The sequence below is a fragment of the Nothoprocta perdicaria genome, unplaced genomic scaffold (assembly GCF_003342845.1).
Source record: "Nothoprocta perdicaria isolate Ctin4 unplaced genomic scaffold, notPer1 scaffold_15, whole genome shotgun sequence".
NCBI lineage: Eukaryota > Metazoa > Chordata > Aves > Tinamiformes > Tinamidae > Nothoprocta > Nothoprocta perdicaria.
This window is the reverse complement of record NW_020454649.1, coordinates 5,732,475-5,749,955: the sequence shown is the minus strand read 5'-3', so window position 1 is coordinate 5,749,955 and position 17,481 is coordinate 5,732,475. Positions and strand designations below refer to the sequence as shown.

The 17,481-nt window shown below is 34.5% G+C and overlaps 1 protein-coding gene across 1 annotated transcript in view; it reads left to right on the top strand.

The window, feature by feature from the left end:
* The window catches only part of SBF2 (SET binding factor 2), a 192,054-nt gene that overhangs the window by 99,937 nt on the left and 74,636 nt on the right, over window positions 1-17,481 (top strand). Inside the window, exons 7-16 of the mRNA XM_026034657.1 lie at window positions 2,705-2,837; window positions 4,113-4,221; window positions 4,826-4,939; window positions 5,777-5,854; window positions 7,020-7,133; window positions 7,653-7,781; window positions 8,711-8,809; window positions 9,734-9,938; window positions 12,253-12,362; window positions 13,649-13,798. Of these exons, the coding sequence (XP_025890442.1) occupies window positions 2,705-2,837; window positions 4,113-4,221; window positions 4,826-4,939; window positions 5,777-5,854; window positions 7,020-7,133; window positions 7,653-7,781; window positions 8,711-8,809; window positions 9,734-9,938; window positions 12,253-12,362; window positions 13,649-13,798 (1,241 nt within the window). The remainder of the gene's footprint in view (window positions 1-2,704; window positions 2,838-4,112; window positions 4,222-4,825; window positions 4,940-5,776; window positions 5,855-7,019; window positions 7,134-7,652; window positions 7,782-8,710; window positions 8,810-9,733; window positions 9,939-12,252; window positions 12,363-13,648; window positions 13,799-17,481) is intronic.

Below are 17,481 nucleotides of genomic sequence, written 5' to 3'. Positions count from 1 at the left end.
TTGTTTTTCTCTGCTTTGTTTCCCAGTTACCTTTAGAGTTTAACACTGCCTGGCACAGAACTTGTGCTGTGCAATCTCCAGTGTCCTTTCAGAAAGGCTTTTCATTCATTATTGAGTCATTTCCTGGATTAGCCTGGCTAAGTTATGGATTATTTTGTCTATTAAGCTTTTTCTTGTGCTCGATAATTCAAGAATGACATATTGGCATAGTAGGGTATTGAAATAGTTGAGTTTCCAAGTCTACTGTTTAAAACTCTTTAAAAGTCTGAAGAAGTTAGTGATAATATTTTGCTTGCATGCAATATAAAAGACAGTTAATGATTTGACAAGAACACTTTGTGTTTTTGTGTTTTTTTTTTAATCAGACTTAAATACTTAAAATCTAGAACAACAGGAAGCAGGCAGAATGATACATTTGTTGGTGTAGGATGTCAGATAATTTAGTACAAATTACAGATTCTTTAAATACTTGAAAACAGTGAAGGTCAGGAAGCCTCCATTCAAAATTTTCCAGCATATGTATAATATTTAACAGGATGTATGTCGTCCTGTACACTGTAAACGAGTAAAAATCAACTTGTTTGTTGTTTTTCATGTTGTCTCTTTATGCCTTGACAAATCAGCATCGGATGTACTGTGGAGCCTGAAGACCAGCAAACAGTTCAAGGTTACAAATAAACATTGTGTCTCATGGCATGAGGAAACTGCACTCAGGCTGTTATTCTCAAGTACTTGTTTTCAATAAATAACATCCAGGACTTGAAACAACACCTTGATAGCTAAGTCAAATAATTTAATGATTTAATTAGTTTTATCATCATAATCCACAGCAAGACAATTTCATATAACTGGAGTAAGTGGGATATCTTTCCCAGCTTGATTTCAATTGTATGCTTTCACTAGAAGAGTATTTTTATATTTTGTAAAATATATAGTTTTACAGTCAATAACATCTAGAAGATATATTAATGTTATCTCGTGTTATCTCAGGCTAGATTGCAATCTTACAATGCAGTAGGAAACCTCTCTCTATAGGAAACGTCTTTCTCTTCAGGGCTTTTCAAACAAAAAAAAATTTTATATCCATAACTGCTATCTGTGTGAGTATAAATAGGATTTCTGAGAGTAATTGTATCTGATTATAGAAGATGTTAGATGTTTTAACATTTCTAACATTTTTTAATAAGAAATTTGATGAGGAGTGGCGAAAAGCTTAATACAGTTTTAACAACGTTAAAACAGTGTGTTAAAGAGTAAGAAAAAATCTTTAATGAAAGGAAAAAGGACAGTTCAACATTCAACAGGCTGATCAACTTTTGATTTAAAAAAAGTTAGAGATGTTCAGAAAGACAGCAGGACTTTATACATGCCTACATACATCTGTCAAAGAAGACAGTATTTGAAATTATTTTCAAATCATTCACTAATGAGTTCTCTTCACATAAGGAAATTTTTTTTTTTTTTTTTTTCACTAGTATCCTTATGATAAAGGAGTTTGTTTCATACTAGCACAGCATTAATTATACCATCAGAAACTGTAGCAAATACTCAAGAGTAACTTGTTTGGCCTTAGGGCAAAGCCTAACATCTTTGAGACAATGCCTTTGGTTTCTTGAGTCTGTTGTTGGGATTCTTAGAGAACAGAATTTGAGACTGCAAGTTGTTGTTCAACTTGTTCATCTTCAGAATTAATTGCTTTTCTCAAGAATTCTTCTAATCCTCTTTTTATTCAAGTTTCACTCCAGATTTTCATGCAGCAATGTAGGAAAAATAATTGTGGAAACATGAAGTAATTAGTATGAGAAACAAAGACTTAATTATGATATAAACATAGTGGCTCTCAGTACTCATACTTATTATTGGGAAGATTGTTTTAAGATAACACGTAGCTTTGCAAAGGTATTACATGCTGTCATACTGATAATGCAGGCTGTGTCCTCAGGGAAATTTCATGCATTCCAGCATATTTCAGGAAATTTCATAAATTTCAGCATATCTCAAACATGTCTCTTTCTCAGGATAGGATCTTGTTTTAAAGGAAATATATTTTTGGCCTTCCCTGAAAGCACATGGCTCTGTCTCACAGGCGAATTATATTGTTGTGGCGCGCGTGCACCCACTCCCTCCACCCATCCCTCCCCCCCCCTCCCCCCCCCCCACAAAAAAAAAAACATCTTGTCTTAAACCTGGTGGAGTTTGTTTAGTCAGTCAGCTCGTCTTTAGCATACTTTTCTACTGACCTGTATGTTCATACTGCCTTTTTTTAACCTTGTGACTTCTGTAATGTGACTCAAGTGTAAATGTGTTTATTAGGAAGTCTTTGACATTTTTGGAAGGCCCACAGTATGATTTGTCCATGAAGATATTATATAAAGGTTTTAGAAGTTAAGCCTGGATTAATGACTAAAGCTGCAGATACACATAAGATGCATACAGTACTGTTTGAAGTAAGCCCCAACTGCTGGAGATTGTGTTGAAATTCTTGAAAGTGATATTGCAAGGGAGATATAATGCAATATATCTGAAAAGTAGAAAAACATTCAAATAGTATTTTATCAACTTTAAAAATAGTAAGGAAGCTACACTAGTAAAAGAAAAACTAAGAAAAAAACCTTGAAGTTTGTTTATTTATCATATGCTTTCTCAATTACAGCTTTTTGGGCAAACTGTTCAGTTGTTTTGTTTTACTTTTTCATTTTTTAAGGAATCCAAAATGTCCTCAGCTTATTCTGTGCAGTGCTTACAGAAAATAAAGTTCTCTTTCACTCCGCAAGTTTTCAGAGGCTCAGTGATGCTTGTCGGGCTCTGGAGTCTTTAATGTTTCCCCTCAAATACAGGTGAGTTGAGTTTTTGAATCTTGGGACTTCATTGACTTATTTTATAATTTTTTTCATTGTTCATGAAAATAAAGAGTTGTGCAAATTTTGTTCATTTGAACCAAAGGCTTTGATAAGATTCTCAAATCGTATTCTCTGTGCTTAATTGATAAAAATCTGGTTGCATCATGGCAGTGGAGTCTATGAAAGGAGACCTCCCAAAGCAATAGAAACAGTTAAGGTTTTACAATACGGGTTTGAATGGCAAGACTTTGTAGTGATGAACTGTGAATAGAAGCCCAGAAGCTGAAAGATTTGGGGGAAATTCATAGCAGCTTGGCAACAACTAAGAGGTTGTCAGGAATACGGAACTATGCTCTTTAGTGAGGTGCATGACAGGAGAATGAGAGACAGTGATCATAAACTGTCATAGGATCGTTTCTAACTGGATATAAGGAAAACATTTTTCCTATGATAATAACTAGGCACTAGAACAGAGAGATTGTGGATCTGCATCAGTCAGATCTTAAGACTGAAGTCTTGACACTGCTTAGAGCAAAAAGTTGCACTAGATTTGCTCCTGGGGTCTTCTACAACCTGAGGGATTCTGTGATTCTAAGATGAAGTCTACGTTAGCTGGTATGACAGGTTTGAAATATTGAGAAATGTCTACCAGGTAATGTATTTAAAGCAACACAGCGATTTGCTCAAAAAAGCCAGATCTGAATCCAGCTTTTTGAAATGGAAAACTTAATGTCACTCTATTTGTTGTGTTAACCATAAGAATTGCAATTCTAACATCTGTTTTCAAGATGCTTATGCTTAATAGGGCATCTTTATTTGTTTAAAATAAAATTTGAAAAATATCTGTCTACAGTATATTGGATATTATGCTTAATGTTTAGTTGTCATTTCAGGATTCAAACAAAATTTCATTTTTGTATTTTACAAAAGGATGTGTTGTAGCAGTCTGACCGGATCCTGGTGATGATATAGTAGTGATTTATAATATAAATAGAAAATTGGCTTGAATATTCTTTGAATTGTCTTTTAGTCTGAAAAATGTTTGCAATAAATTGTAGATCTTATAATGATTTCTGGATTTTACATGAAAGATAGTCCTTTAACAACTTGGAACTTAATAGCGAAGTTGATAATTAATACTTTTACATCTTGTCATTATAAAATTTGACTATTTATAGTAAATTTAGTACGTGATAGAAAGGTAAAATAAAACTATTCTAAGTAAAGAGTTGGGCAGATGCTTTTATTTTACTTTATTTATTCTTTTTACAGTTATCCCTATATTCCAATTCTTCCTGCACAGCTATTGGAAGTTCTCAGTTCACCAACACCATTCATAATTGGTGTACATTCCATCTTTTGTAATGACATTCATGAGCTTGTAAGTATGCTTATCAGAGTATTCATAGTCATCATGCCATTTGTGACATTTAGTTGTAGGGATTTTCTTTGCTTCAGAGTTGTTCATCTGGGTAATTCATACGCGTATAAAATACTAGTGTAGAAGCCAAATGGGAGGAGAAAAAAACGAAAAGCATGATCAATTTGTAAATTCCCCCAAATTACTGAGACTATAAAGCAGGTGAGGGAGATAGTTTGCTGATTTTTAGTACAGGATGGAAAAGACTGAATCCGTTTCCAGCTTTGACATACACTTACTCATATTTATTCATGAGTTTGAGGATGCATTTGAGAACATTTAATGTTCAACTGAAATATTAGAAATAGCTCAGACTTTCAAAAGTAACTGTTATTTTACATCTCTAGTTTATGCTGCTTTTCACGTTAAATTCAGTTATGTGAATTACTGTGAATTAGTGTATATTTAGAGTATTACCTTTACCAGATGCCTTTTATAGCCTAAAATTAATTCTGTTTTAATTTGTTAATATTATCTCAGGTGCAGATCATGGAATTTACACCGTTGGGTTATTAAACTGTGTTCACAGGATTTACTGCATGTAATGATTTTCTTTCTGTTACAGTTAGATGTGATCATAGCAGACCTGGATGGAGGCACAATTAAAATTCCTGAATGTATTCATCTCTCTCAGCTCCCAGAGCCACTGCTCCATCAGACGCAAATGGCGCTTTCTCTAGTATGTCTTGATACAAAAACAATTTTTACACTCCCACCGTCTTTCTACAGAACCAAAACAAGAATTTCAGTATTAAACTGCTTTTGAACACATTGGGAATGTGAGATTTGAAAGTAGAGTTCATGCTAACGTTACTATTTTTAAAGAGGTTAAAGTGAGAATTAGCATCAACGACAGCTTAGTCCATGTCTAAAACCCGTTTTATCACTATTCAAGAGGATGTTAGTGATGTTGCCTTAACTAATAATGCACTTGAAATAGTAATTCAACTACCACGTTTGACAATATTATTACTATTAATTTTTGTTTCTTTTCTGTTAAATGCACAATTTCATGTATCCATTTAAAATCTTCATTTACTTTGAAGCTTAGCAAACAAATGATCAGTTAATCTTAAGTGTTTTTCTGTAAAGTGTCCCAATATAAACAATCGAGATTACTTGATCATACGTTAGGGAATCCCCTCCAAAAGTACATTAGTCTTCCATGAAGGAAAAAAAGTACTATGCTGTCTTTGTCCTACATTAAAAAATGCTTGATTCGGAGGCTTCCGAATAAATCTCTTCCTAAAAAGACATATTCCTTGTTTATTCATTTGTTTCTTATGAATCAGCTGTAAAATCCCCAAGTCTATTACTAGCTTCATTGACTGCAAGCAGAGTTTATAACTAGCTTACACTTAGAAACTGCATGAGAAATTAATCCCGTCTTTATTTTCCTACAGTCTTTATTTATTGTTTGAAGTACTTGCCTTCAATTAATATTAATTTGAGAAAGATATAATAATTTGTCCTTCCCTCAACAAAATGAGACATAACATTTTTTTTAATTCTCTAGGTTTTGCATCCTGATTTGGAAACAGCAGATTATGCATTCCCTCCCCCACGAACAGCTTTATCACACTCAAAAATGCTGGTAAGACTTTTGTGTTGTGTCTGACTGTCTTGAAGTAGCAAACTGAAGTTTTAGATGAACATATTAAAATAGGACAGCTTTTATAGAATATTTTGGATATGTGTTTATTTCATTTAAAAAAATCTTTGCAATCTTTAACTTACTTTGATTTACTAATTTGATTAGCTAGTCTAACATTCTTTGCTGTTTGTATATTTTCAAGTTAAAGATTGTTTTAAAAGATTGTTTGGGACATTATAAATTGTGAAGTCTTAAAAGAACTGTTAAGACCCCAAGCTTTAGCAATAGATGCAGTCTAATTGAATACTTGAGATAAGGTAAAATAGCAGTGCAGGATTTTGATCACAGACTTTTCTAGTTGTATCTGGAAAAGCTGAAGATGTTACTGCCCCAAGCCTGCCCCCAACTGTTCACTGTCTTTTCCACTAGCCAGTCAGTGTTTTTGTAAGCAGTTGCTTACTTAGGTAAAACAGGATTTTAAAACAGATCTACTGTTTTAAACTTTTAAAACTAACTCTGGCTTACGTTGGCTGAAGTTGATTGGCAAGTGACAACATGAGCAGCTGAGTTGGAAAAGTCATAGACAAGTAGCTGAGCAAACTCAGAGCAATCTCCTCAGCTGCTGTAGCTTCTGTAGTTTATTAAGAATAAGGTGCTGTCTGTAATGTTTTCAAGCCTGGTTCCTTCCACACACAGTGCGCTCAGTAGTGATGCTAGATGAGGCAGCTGCTCCTCTCTACTCATCAAGCTCCCTGCTGGAACACTGCTTGATGACTGGTACAGCTATCTGCAAAACCTGAGTTACTGCAGAGAATAAATACAAGTTTATTTTCCCCTATAGCTAGCCTGGATTTTTACCCCATCAGTTCTTTTTGTGGTTCATCATGTATGCCTAAGCAGTTATCCTCGCATTGCTCTGAGATTGCTGTACAATAGGAATACATGGGTGTATGTGGACGAAATATGACCTTGCCATCAAGAGAGAGACCATCAAAACCATAGCCCCATTGAGCTAACCTTCTATATGTACACAGACCTCCATTTGCTACACTGCTGCTTTGTTTGATGAATCTGTAAACATTTATATGGTAGCTTTATAAAGAGTGGAGAAGCAATGTTTAGAAATAAAGAAGTCTTTGACCACGTGTTAAACTACCGCCTACAGGATAAAGAAGTACGGGCAATCTTCCTTAGGCTATTTGCACAGCTTTTCCAAGGATACCGTTCCTGTTTGCAGCTGATCAGAATTCATGCAGAACCAGTCATTCATTTCCACAAGGTAAAAGATAAACAGCTGTTTATGTTTCATTAATGTTACTTTGTGTTCTGTTGTTGCCAGGAGCATTCACCTTGACAGGTTTTAAAGTTAAAACAGATTTTTAAAAAGTTTAAGAATCTCAGATTTTTACTTTTGCTGTTGACATACAAAATTTTGAAAAGTGCATCATTTTGATATAGCAGTATTTCATTATAGTTTAGTGTGAATGTAGAGATGGTGATGAAATGTGAAATAGAGCTAACATGACAAGGTTTAAAACAAAAGTTTGAGGAATAGTTAAGAACTTTTGAAAAAAAAATAGATGCATTTAGAATACTTGGAAGTATGAGTTTTTCTGCTATTTGTGAGATTTCTAAAATGTATGTATGAAACTTCCCTTTACATCACTTTAATTAGAAGTAATTTGGTTAGATATGGTACTTTCAGCTGGTGAAAAATGTTTAGCTGCTAGTCCATAGGTGGTTGCTTAATGTTTTGGTAATGATTCAATACAAACATTCTTTTCTGTGTCTGCTGCAGGCAGCCTTCTTGGGCCAGCGAGGCTTAGTTGAGAACGATTTCCTCACCAAAGTGCTCAATGGAATGGCGTTCGCTGGCTTTGTGTCGGAGAGGGGTCCTCCCTTCAGAGCCTGCGATCTTTTTGATGAGGTGAAAACTCTTACTCTATTCCCAAATAAATTCTTCTGGATTAGTAGTATAGAACTGGAGTAATTAGTAATTATTATTAACTATTGTTATTATTATTTATTATTTATTATTTATTATTTATTATTTATTATTTATTATTAACTATTAGTAATATAGAACTAGATAAGTTCTTCTGGATCTTTACTATATCATGAAATCGATCTTAATATTTTTAATTCTTATTCTCTCCTGAGCATGCATTTCTAACTCACTTCCGTAAAATCACTTGGCTTGCTCCTATATCTAAACTTAAGCATTTATTTACATCATTACTGTAGTCGTATTTGGAGCTTCATAATGGGATAAACGTGCTATGCAGAATTATTTTGAAAAATTAAACTATATTCTTATAAGCATTGAAGTAGTAATTGAGCAATACTAAAGACATAGTCAAAAATACAGACTAGAATGAACAGTTTCTCCACAAAAAAGTAGTGCCATATTTTGCTGCACTTTTGAATAACTCTTGAATGTAAAATATAAATAGAGTTTGGTATTAACTTTAATTAAGCACGACTGAGAAATGTAGCTTCTAGTATTATAAAGTTGAGAGGTATGTAGGACTTCCTAGACTATGAAATGTGGATAGTGAGATTAATCATATAGCAGAAGTTTTATAGGAAAGTAGAAATCTTTAATTTTCCAGAAAATGAGGACAGCTGATTTTACATTCTCCAATTCTCTTGCTCAATTTCATTTTAAGACTGACATTTCATAGTTTAAACTGGAAAGAAATTATTTTTGATTGAACTATAAACTTTTTTTTTTTTTTTTTTTTTTTTCATAGGTAGTATATGAGAGTAATTTTAAGGAAGTTATATTTTCTATTGGATAGTTCTGCTTCAGCTTATAACCTATAATTTATTTATTTATTTTTTTTTTTTTTGAAGTTGGTGGCTTTTGAAGTCGAAAGAATTAAAGCTGAGGAAGGTAATCCACCAAAAATGATAAAGCATGTTAGAGAACTTGCGGAACAGCTCTTCAAAAATGTAAGTTCATTTATACCTGCTACACTTGAAAGTTGAAATATCACTGAAAATTCACTTTATTGATAGTGATCTAGCAGTATCTGAAATGACTTCCAGTGTGTTCCTTTGGAACATTAAATATAGACAATTTAGTACTTTTTGAGGAAGTTAATGCAATGTGCAAATAGGAGTTTTGATATTCTGAAGATAATCCTCTAAGAAAACATGAAGTCAAACATAGAAGCCCTCTTCAGGGCTGTGTATTACATATTCTTCTAAATAAAAAGAAAAAAGCATAAAAATGAGATACGACTGCATGCAGAAATTTATCTTCACATTAGAAATTCACGTTTTCTTGCAACAATTATTCTGCCCTTTTTGAAGAATCAAATTCAGATTTCTTAGCTTCTTTTTAATTTGCTTATTGTTTGGTAGTTTGACCCACGATTCCTCTTTCATCACGTGTGTGTGTGTGTGTGTATATATATATATATGTATATTTTGTGTGTGTGTGTAAACAGAGCTATTTATAGGGGGCATTTTCAAAACAGAAAAAAAAATAGGATATATATAATTTTTTTTCTCAATTACATGTAAAGGATGATGGGAACGTAGAACATGGTATTAGTGAGCTGTGTTAGATATTTTGATTCTTTGGCTTTAAGGTGTAGCAGACATGCAAAGCATCAGTAAAATGGGAACCTTTTCTTGCCTGACAAACTAGCTATTCTCTGCCTGCAAAATGGAGGAGAACTTCCATAGGATTCTTAGTGTGTCTGTGTTTTAACATGAGGTGTTAAGTGAAACAAATTCTTTTGTAATGTATTCAGTTGCTTAGTTGCTTGGGTTTTCTTCTTTTTCTTTTTTCTTTTTTTTTCCTATGTTGAATGAAATGGTAATGTGAAGTAACATGTTTGTGCGTCATGTTGTACTTTTCCATTGTAGGAAAATCCAAACCCTCACATAGCATTCCAGAAAGTGCCACGGCCTACGGAGGGCTCCCACTTGCGCGTCCACATCCTCCCGTTCCCCCGGATAAATGAGGGCCGGGTTCACGAGCTGATTCAGGAAGGCCTTGCTAGGAATCAGGGAGCCCCTCCTGCTACTCGGGTGGATAAGAAGTGTGTGGTGCCAGCTGGCCCGCCTGTAGGTAGGTTGCACTGGTACCCAGTTTATACGGTATATATTGGTCATCCAAGATGGAATTCGCCCCTGTAATTGACTCAAAAAGTAAGGTGGGCCTTTCTACAGAAGGATATGTTTGATGACCTAAACACATAATTGACTTGACTATAATTTGTTTTCCCCAATTTCCTGTTAATACAGTATTTTCAGTGATAATAGTAAACTTTATTAACTAAATAGTAAACTAAAATGTTTCCCTTTGCATTTTTAAAAGATGTCTGCATTAGCCTTAACTAAGAATGCCTAGCATGTGATTAGCATAAGTAATCAAAAAAAAAAAAAAAAAGATTTGATCTCAGAATAATGTGTTAGATTTCTTTTCCTCATCTAGGTGTGATGAATACCACAGGACAGTTGCACTGGCTGAAACAATCTTTGAACTGTTAAGATTTCTCCTTTGACACTTACACAGCATATGTAAACTACTGGAAAACTATAAGGACACCAAACGTAGCATTTGTCTTTCCAAAAAAAAAAAAATCGTATCTCTAAAGAGCAGGTGCAGACATTGTAGACCAATCCATTTAATTTTAATAGAAATTTAATTATAATTCAGTTTAATGATTAGAAAAAATCTGTTCATAGTATTCATACTCATCAGTCTGGCTGATGGCACAAACAAGTATCTTACAGGAGTCACAAAGCTGACAGAGCTTGCGAAGTTCTTGAAGGCCGAGACTAGAATTCATATCAGTCTTGGAAAAAATAGAGATCTGATCTCTGAATTTTGTCCTTCTCAGTGCTGCAGTTGCATAGGACTGATCAACTGAGAAAGCAACAGCTCTTCAGAAATTAATTTGGGAATTATCACACATAATAGAGCAGACAAGGTCAAGCTATCAAAAAAAAAAAAAAAGGCAGGAATACAGTGAGTGAACCCCATGGAGAAATCCTTCTGTAGTTCTCGGGATGACCTTCACTGGACTGTTTGTAGCCATTTTTGGGCACTGGCAAAATGTCTCCATTTTTGGGCCTAATGGAAGGAGTCCAGAAGAAAGCTACAAGAATGAGCAGCAGTCTGAGGAACGTGACCCACACAGAAAATTTGAGAGTTGTTTAGACTGAAAAATAGAAGACTGAAAGGACATATGGTAACAGCCTTCAATTACATAAGAGGCTGCTAAATAGAGGAAGGGAATAATGCGTAATGATATTAAATAATGGCTAGAATTGCAGCACAGAAAGGTTCCAGTGTCAAGAAAAAATGTTGAAAAATGTGAGGATCGTGAGGCATCTGAATGTACTTCATGTAAAACTGTAGAGCCTCTGTTGACAAAACTTTGAGAATATGCTAGACAAACGTCAGGAATAACATAAATATTGTTTATCCTATGTGGGGACAGCAGGATGAACTGGATGGCCTCCTGAGACAACTTGTAAGCCCTAGTCCTGCTTGGGTTTATGTAAGAGGGAAAACTCTGCGTACCTGCCTTTGCTGTTGACTATATCACTGAATGCATTACCTCTAGAAAATGTAAATGGGATATAGTTCTGTTCTGTTTGTTTTCTTTAAAAATGTTCCCAGGTTAATAGTAACTTTAAAAAAAAAAGTTTTTTCTCAGTGTTTTTTATTTTTTCAAAGTACAACTTTTCACAATATCTTCTGTATCAAAATCCTTAGATACTAGGTGCGGATTAGGTGCAGTAGAAAGGGCAAATTCTGCTCATATATTCTATTTATTTGATCATAGATCTTTCATTCTGAATATTCTTGAAAATTCAGAACAAAATACCACAAAATACCACCAAGAAAATCTTTAGAATTCAAACAAGATGTCAGGTTTTATTTCATAACAGGAATTCTTAACGTGGCCAGTTTCAGAATTTTTGTTCTCAAACATAGGCACACATGAATCCCTTAGAAACATAATAGTGGTGTACTGCTATATACAAAATATGTAAGGCTATGTAGTTCATTGAGCAGCAGGTAGGTTAGTTTGTGAGCTTAAACTCCTTTTATAATATTTAATATTTGTTTTTGTTGACATGATTATGTTTAGTTTTAGCAATTGGAATTGAGTAGTGCCTATATAAGATAAATGTAACAAGTGGTAAAGAGAATCAGCTATCGGCTGAATCAGAATCAGCTAAAATTCAGAGCATCATTATCTTTGAATAAAGATGAAAAGATTCAGCATTCTGTTTCTGTCTGTATGTGCCTAATTAAAGACACTTAACAAAATGGTGGTGGTTAAATTTTTTTCATGAAAAGTTCACAGGCATTTTTTCTAATTTTTGCAAAAGATGTTTTACAGATGTATATTCTTTTTCTTTGTTAGTTTCCATAATAGAAAAAGGAAGTACAGTTTTCAACAGTGCTCAAAGGCTGGAAGTTGTTAGAAACTGCATTTCATTCATTTTTGAAAACAAGTTCTTGGAGACTGAAAAGGTAATAAAATAAGTTATTAACTTTTCCAAACAAGCATCCACATCTTTTAATGAGCAAATGGTGACTAACACTGTGTCACAAATTCAGTTTTTGAGTGTTCCTTTTCTAAAGCTCATCATTATTTTTAGTCATTTACATGAAGTAAACAATAAAAAACTAATTATTTAAGTACAATACCATGTGTAATATTCAGCTAATGTATTTGAAAACCTGTCTGCAGATACTAAATAGGTGTATTGATGCTCTTTTTGCTTATTTTTTTTCTGAAAGAGTGAGAGGGTATGTATTGGTCTAACAGTCTTAATCATGAGAAATATGAACAAAAGACAGTCATAGTCACTGATTGTCAACCGAAGCATTTCTAAATTTTCATGGAAATTAATTTTATTGTTATTAAAGAGCAACAATTAAATAGAGTTGGGATTAATGTAAATACCTGAAATGCTCATTTTTTAGTAAAATAACTAGCTAATTGTTATCTCTGGCATTTTTACTTTTTCACATGAAAATGTTGTCAGGTTTTGTAGATTATAGTTTTCGTAGTTCACAGTTATTGGTTATAGAGCATATCATATGTAGAGTACAAAATAATGCTCTAATAAACTTAGCAGGGGAAAAAAAAGTGGGCAAAAAAATTAAACCAGAGCTTTACTTACCCTTCTTCTCCTTCCCACCCAGTTTCCTCGGCTAAATCTAAAACTTGCCTTTTGAAATCAGACTACCTTGTCTTATTTATCTTGCACTGCCCTTTGAGTATAGTCCAGAACAGAACAACTGAAAATGACTGATGCACTTTGTGCATCTTTATATCATTGATACAAAGGCCTTATTGGTATTAGCTTAGGGTCGGCTGTGTATCAGCCCTGGATTCGCAGTGCTGTCATTTTTATGCCTTTGCTCAAACTATTTGTCGTTTGCTGTGTGGGCAAAAGCAAGCTAGCTGGTTGTGAGATGCTAGCGCAAGACCTGGGCTGCCCTGTACCCATGGAGTTTGTACTTTCATGCACAATAATCAGTGTATGGATTCATACCTGTTCAATGCTAGTCTTTGTTTTTGATGAGGGATATACATGAGAAGTACTGTATTGTATTTGAGAAAGGTTTAAAAAATTAATACTTAATAATGATTTAATTGGGTCCACTATGTGAAATTTTAATATTCAAGCTACACTTGATTCACATATATACTCTATTAGAATTTTGCTTTCTTGATAAGGAATGAATAATGTTAAGTCTTTTGATATTTTTCGTTTTGTTTTAATGAAGTTGGATTTTCTTTCCTCTAGACACTACCTGCTGCACTGAGAGCCCTGAAAGGAAAGGCAGCTCGACACTGCCTAACACAGGAACTAGGCCTGCATGTCAAACAAAACCGAGCAATACTGGACCATCAGCAGTTCGACTACATAGTGCGAATGATGAACTGTGCTTTACAGGTACAATATGTGAGAATTTTCTCCTTTGGTTATCTTTTAAGTCCTACCTGTAGGTTATAATAAGCAAAAAATTGTATTGATGTGAAAGCAAAATGATTGAATAGTAGGACTATGCACTGCAGTAATCTAGCAGATACTACCTGACAGTGGATTAAAGACGTTCTGTAGGTCTAGACAGATGTGCCTAATCTCTGAGAAACAGAAAGACAACTGTGGTGCTATTATAAATAAACAAGATTGAATTTAGTTTTGGTAAGTTTTGCAATGATTATCTTAGTAGTTTTTACATTATTTTTATTGAATGGATTAACTTTTCTAGGTCATTTTCATCTAAAAGCTTCTGAAATGTGTGTCACCAGTGCTCAATTAAACAAAATATGCTTGTCTTGTTGAGCTGTGCCGCAAACATATTTCAAAAAATAGTATAGTTTCTGCTTTTATAATTCTTACTTTGTCAGATGCTCTCTAAAGGTGCATTTAGTTTGCTTACTAAGTTTTTCTACTGATAAATTCAAAAAAAACAGTGCAGGTAGATACCAACATCTGGTGGCAGTTATTCAGGAGCGTAAAATATATGCATGACTCTTTTGACCTTCGGAGAAGAACTGAAGATATCTGTGACCCTGCATTTCTGTACCTGAAGTCATGGCCCACATAATTTTGCACCTGCTATGCACTCTCAGCATAGAAATCCCTTTTCAAATCAGAATCATCTTGATGTGCCACAAGTTTTAATCCTACACTGATGGAAAAAATATCTAGAGAAGTTTAGAGAGAGCAGGAGGGAAAGGAGTCCCTTTTGTTTGCCATTTCTGAGTACAAAAGTGATTGCAGAAGAAAATAAGGACCTGGTTTTCTTAGCCGAGTTAAAAAAAATATTGACATCACCTTTTAATAAAGCCATAAAATCAAATTTTTCTCTTGGAGAGGAATTAGTGTTTTCTTGGCAGTGATTTGAAGACTTGAGGAGGCCCGTAATGTTCATGTACATGAGTATATCTGAGGTCATACAGAAGTAAAATAAAATGACTGTTATATTTGCTGGTTTTACTGAGCGAAGGAACTCAAACATGCAGAGGAGACAAATGTGTGGAGTACAGAGATGCAGTTTTTACCCTTTCTTCCCCCCCCATGCCTCCATTCTTCCGTCATATCTTTGAAAATGTAAAGTGGAATTTTCCATTTCTCAGTACTAAGCTCAGCCAATATGAAAACATCTGAACTCCTGACACTGGGCAGCTAGTTACAAGAAAGTATTCAGTACAATTACTTTTATGACATATGGAATTATTTATTAAGATAAAAGCATGATTTATAATTTGTCTGTGCACTTTCTCAATGAGTTTGTTTGGAACAGTGTATAAATTATGACATTTTGGAGCTTCCCTGTGTTAGTTAAAGGCAAAAGTATATTACCACGGTTGTGATGCTACAAAAACCTCTTAAAATGAGTTTGCCTTTGCTGCAGTATAACTCAGCAAGTCAGCATTTTGCTAAAGAGATATTAGTTCTGTTAGTTGCAGGTCACTAGATCAGACAACTTGAACAGTGTCTGTTTAGAAAGACAGAAGATTCTAATTTAATAAATGTGATTTTACCAAAAGGTGAATTTGAGACTTAGGGAAATACCACATCAATGACAATGGACTTTTTAGAAGAGTAAGGTTACAATATTAATTCTAGACCTTATTGAACTGTCAGAATTGTAGAAACTGCCTTGCTCCATCTTCATGCTGTCTTACGTCTTGTCACAAATTTTCCTGTAAACTTCACTGCATGTTCTTCTTGGTTTCTGTAAGACATCAACCTAAATATTTTTGTGGTCAAGATGTCCATAATCGTCAGTATGAAAAGCTCAGAGGAAAGAAGGGCCATGGAACAGGTCACAGGTTAAGGTTAGCACTGACTTTCTGCTTTACACTGTGATTTGAGCTGAGACGTGTGCGCAGCAGGGCCCAGACTGAAGGATTTCCCTTGGAAACACCAGCCTCCCCCACCTCTCTTTGCTTGCTTTCTCATACAGGTAGGAAGTCCAGTGCCGCCCCTTTTAGCCACCCAGACTCCTCTACTGCTCACATGACGTGTTTGCAAACTGCATGTTTTTCAAGACATGCGCGTTGGCTATTCCTGAAAGTTATTTTGAAGAAGTGCCTGAAGTAATGGTGTTTATTCAGTCTTGGTCTTATTGTGAACGTATTTCAAAATAAAAAAAAAAAAAAAAAAGGCATTTTACAAGTATATTAGATCTCTCTTACTGTTCAGATATTTTTCCGTTTCTTTAGTGTCAGCTTTTTTCATAAAACTTATTATGATGTTTTACTTCAGTCCACAAAAATGAAAGTCAGATGCTTTTTTCAGAGCTGCTATATATTCCACATATTATTTGGTAGATGATAAGTGATATGCTAACAGACTACAGGTAATAATCCCACCACATATGCTACTACCAGTCTGCTTTAGGTCCAGCTTGCTTTCTTGTCTTGTCTGTGTGAATACACACGTGCTACCCTAGCGTGGCTAAGATATGTCTTTTGTAATAGGCAAGTTGTTATCATTTAAGCATATGAGACAATATCCAGCATATTGTAGATAGTGAAGGTTAATTTTGCCTCTAGAAGATCTCTTGCAACTCTTCTGTATCACTTTGATATGATACAGGCTTTTTAGCACCTAACATTGTGTGCTTTGAAAAAAAAGAACAAGAAACATTCAGATGCAAGATGATAAGAACATGGAGGTTCTGCAGCAATATTAAGTTTGTTTTTTTCATATGCAAATATCTTTGGTAATCTATTCGGCCACCAGATGAAGTTTAAAAGCAGTCAATCAATTCTCAGAATTCAGGCTTTTGAGAACACTGTCCAATAACAAGAAAGATTTTATTACTCCTAAGAGTAATACCATGTGTGTGTCTCATGATTCAAATTCTTGGCAATATAAAGGTTAAATCAACCGACATTTCTCATATTTTATGTTGCAAACTGTGTTGTCAAATGCCTTTATTTTGGATGGTTGTAACAGCTCTCAGCCATTTTTTAATGGCTTGCTTTTTGTTAGTCGGCTTGACTTGCATTCCTGGAAGTAGAGACTCTCAGAAGTGACATTTGAACAGCAGCAATATTAGAAAATATTTTAAGGTGTTATAGCATAGAAAACACACAGCGAAGAGAAATTATGAGAGTTTAAAAGGGCCACGCTTAAAATCCTTAAAAGAATTTAAGAAAAAATTGTTCACATGGGAGTACTTGCATCTTCATCACTAGGTGAGATGCTGTTTGCACAGCTATGTAAGCATTTTTGAAAAGATACATGCTATGCAGTGTTCAAACTGCAGACCTGTGTCTTGGTTTCATTGACTCCAGTCAAGTCATATCTGACTTCTGATAGGTCAATGAACACTGAAAATATGATGGACTTCCAGACATAAACTTAAGCTTTAGATCTTCAGAGTGCCTAGCAAGTACAACACACTGGGCAGCCTGCTAGCAGAAATGAGACAAGTCCGAACTCATGAGTCTCACATCTCTGAAACATTAGTTTACAAGAACAGTCTTTATTCCTAACAGAGTTATTTCATTGGCCTTCATTCAATCCTCTAGTATTTACAGTAAATGTAAGAGTATGCTAACATATGTTCATTCACACGTATGTATCTTATTGAAACCATGTAGCTTCTTGGACCA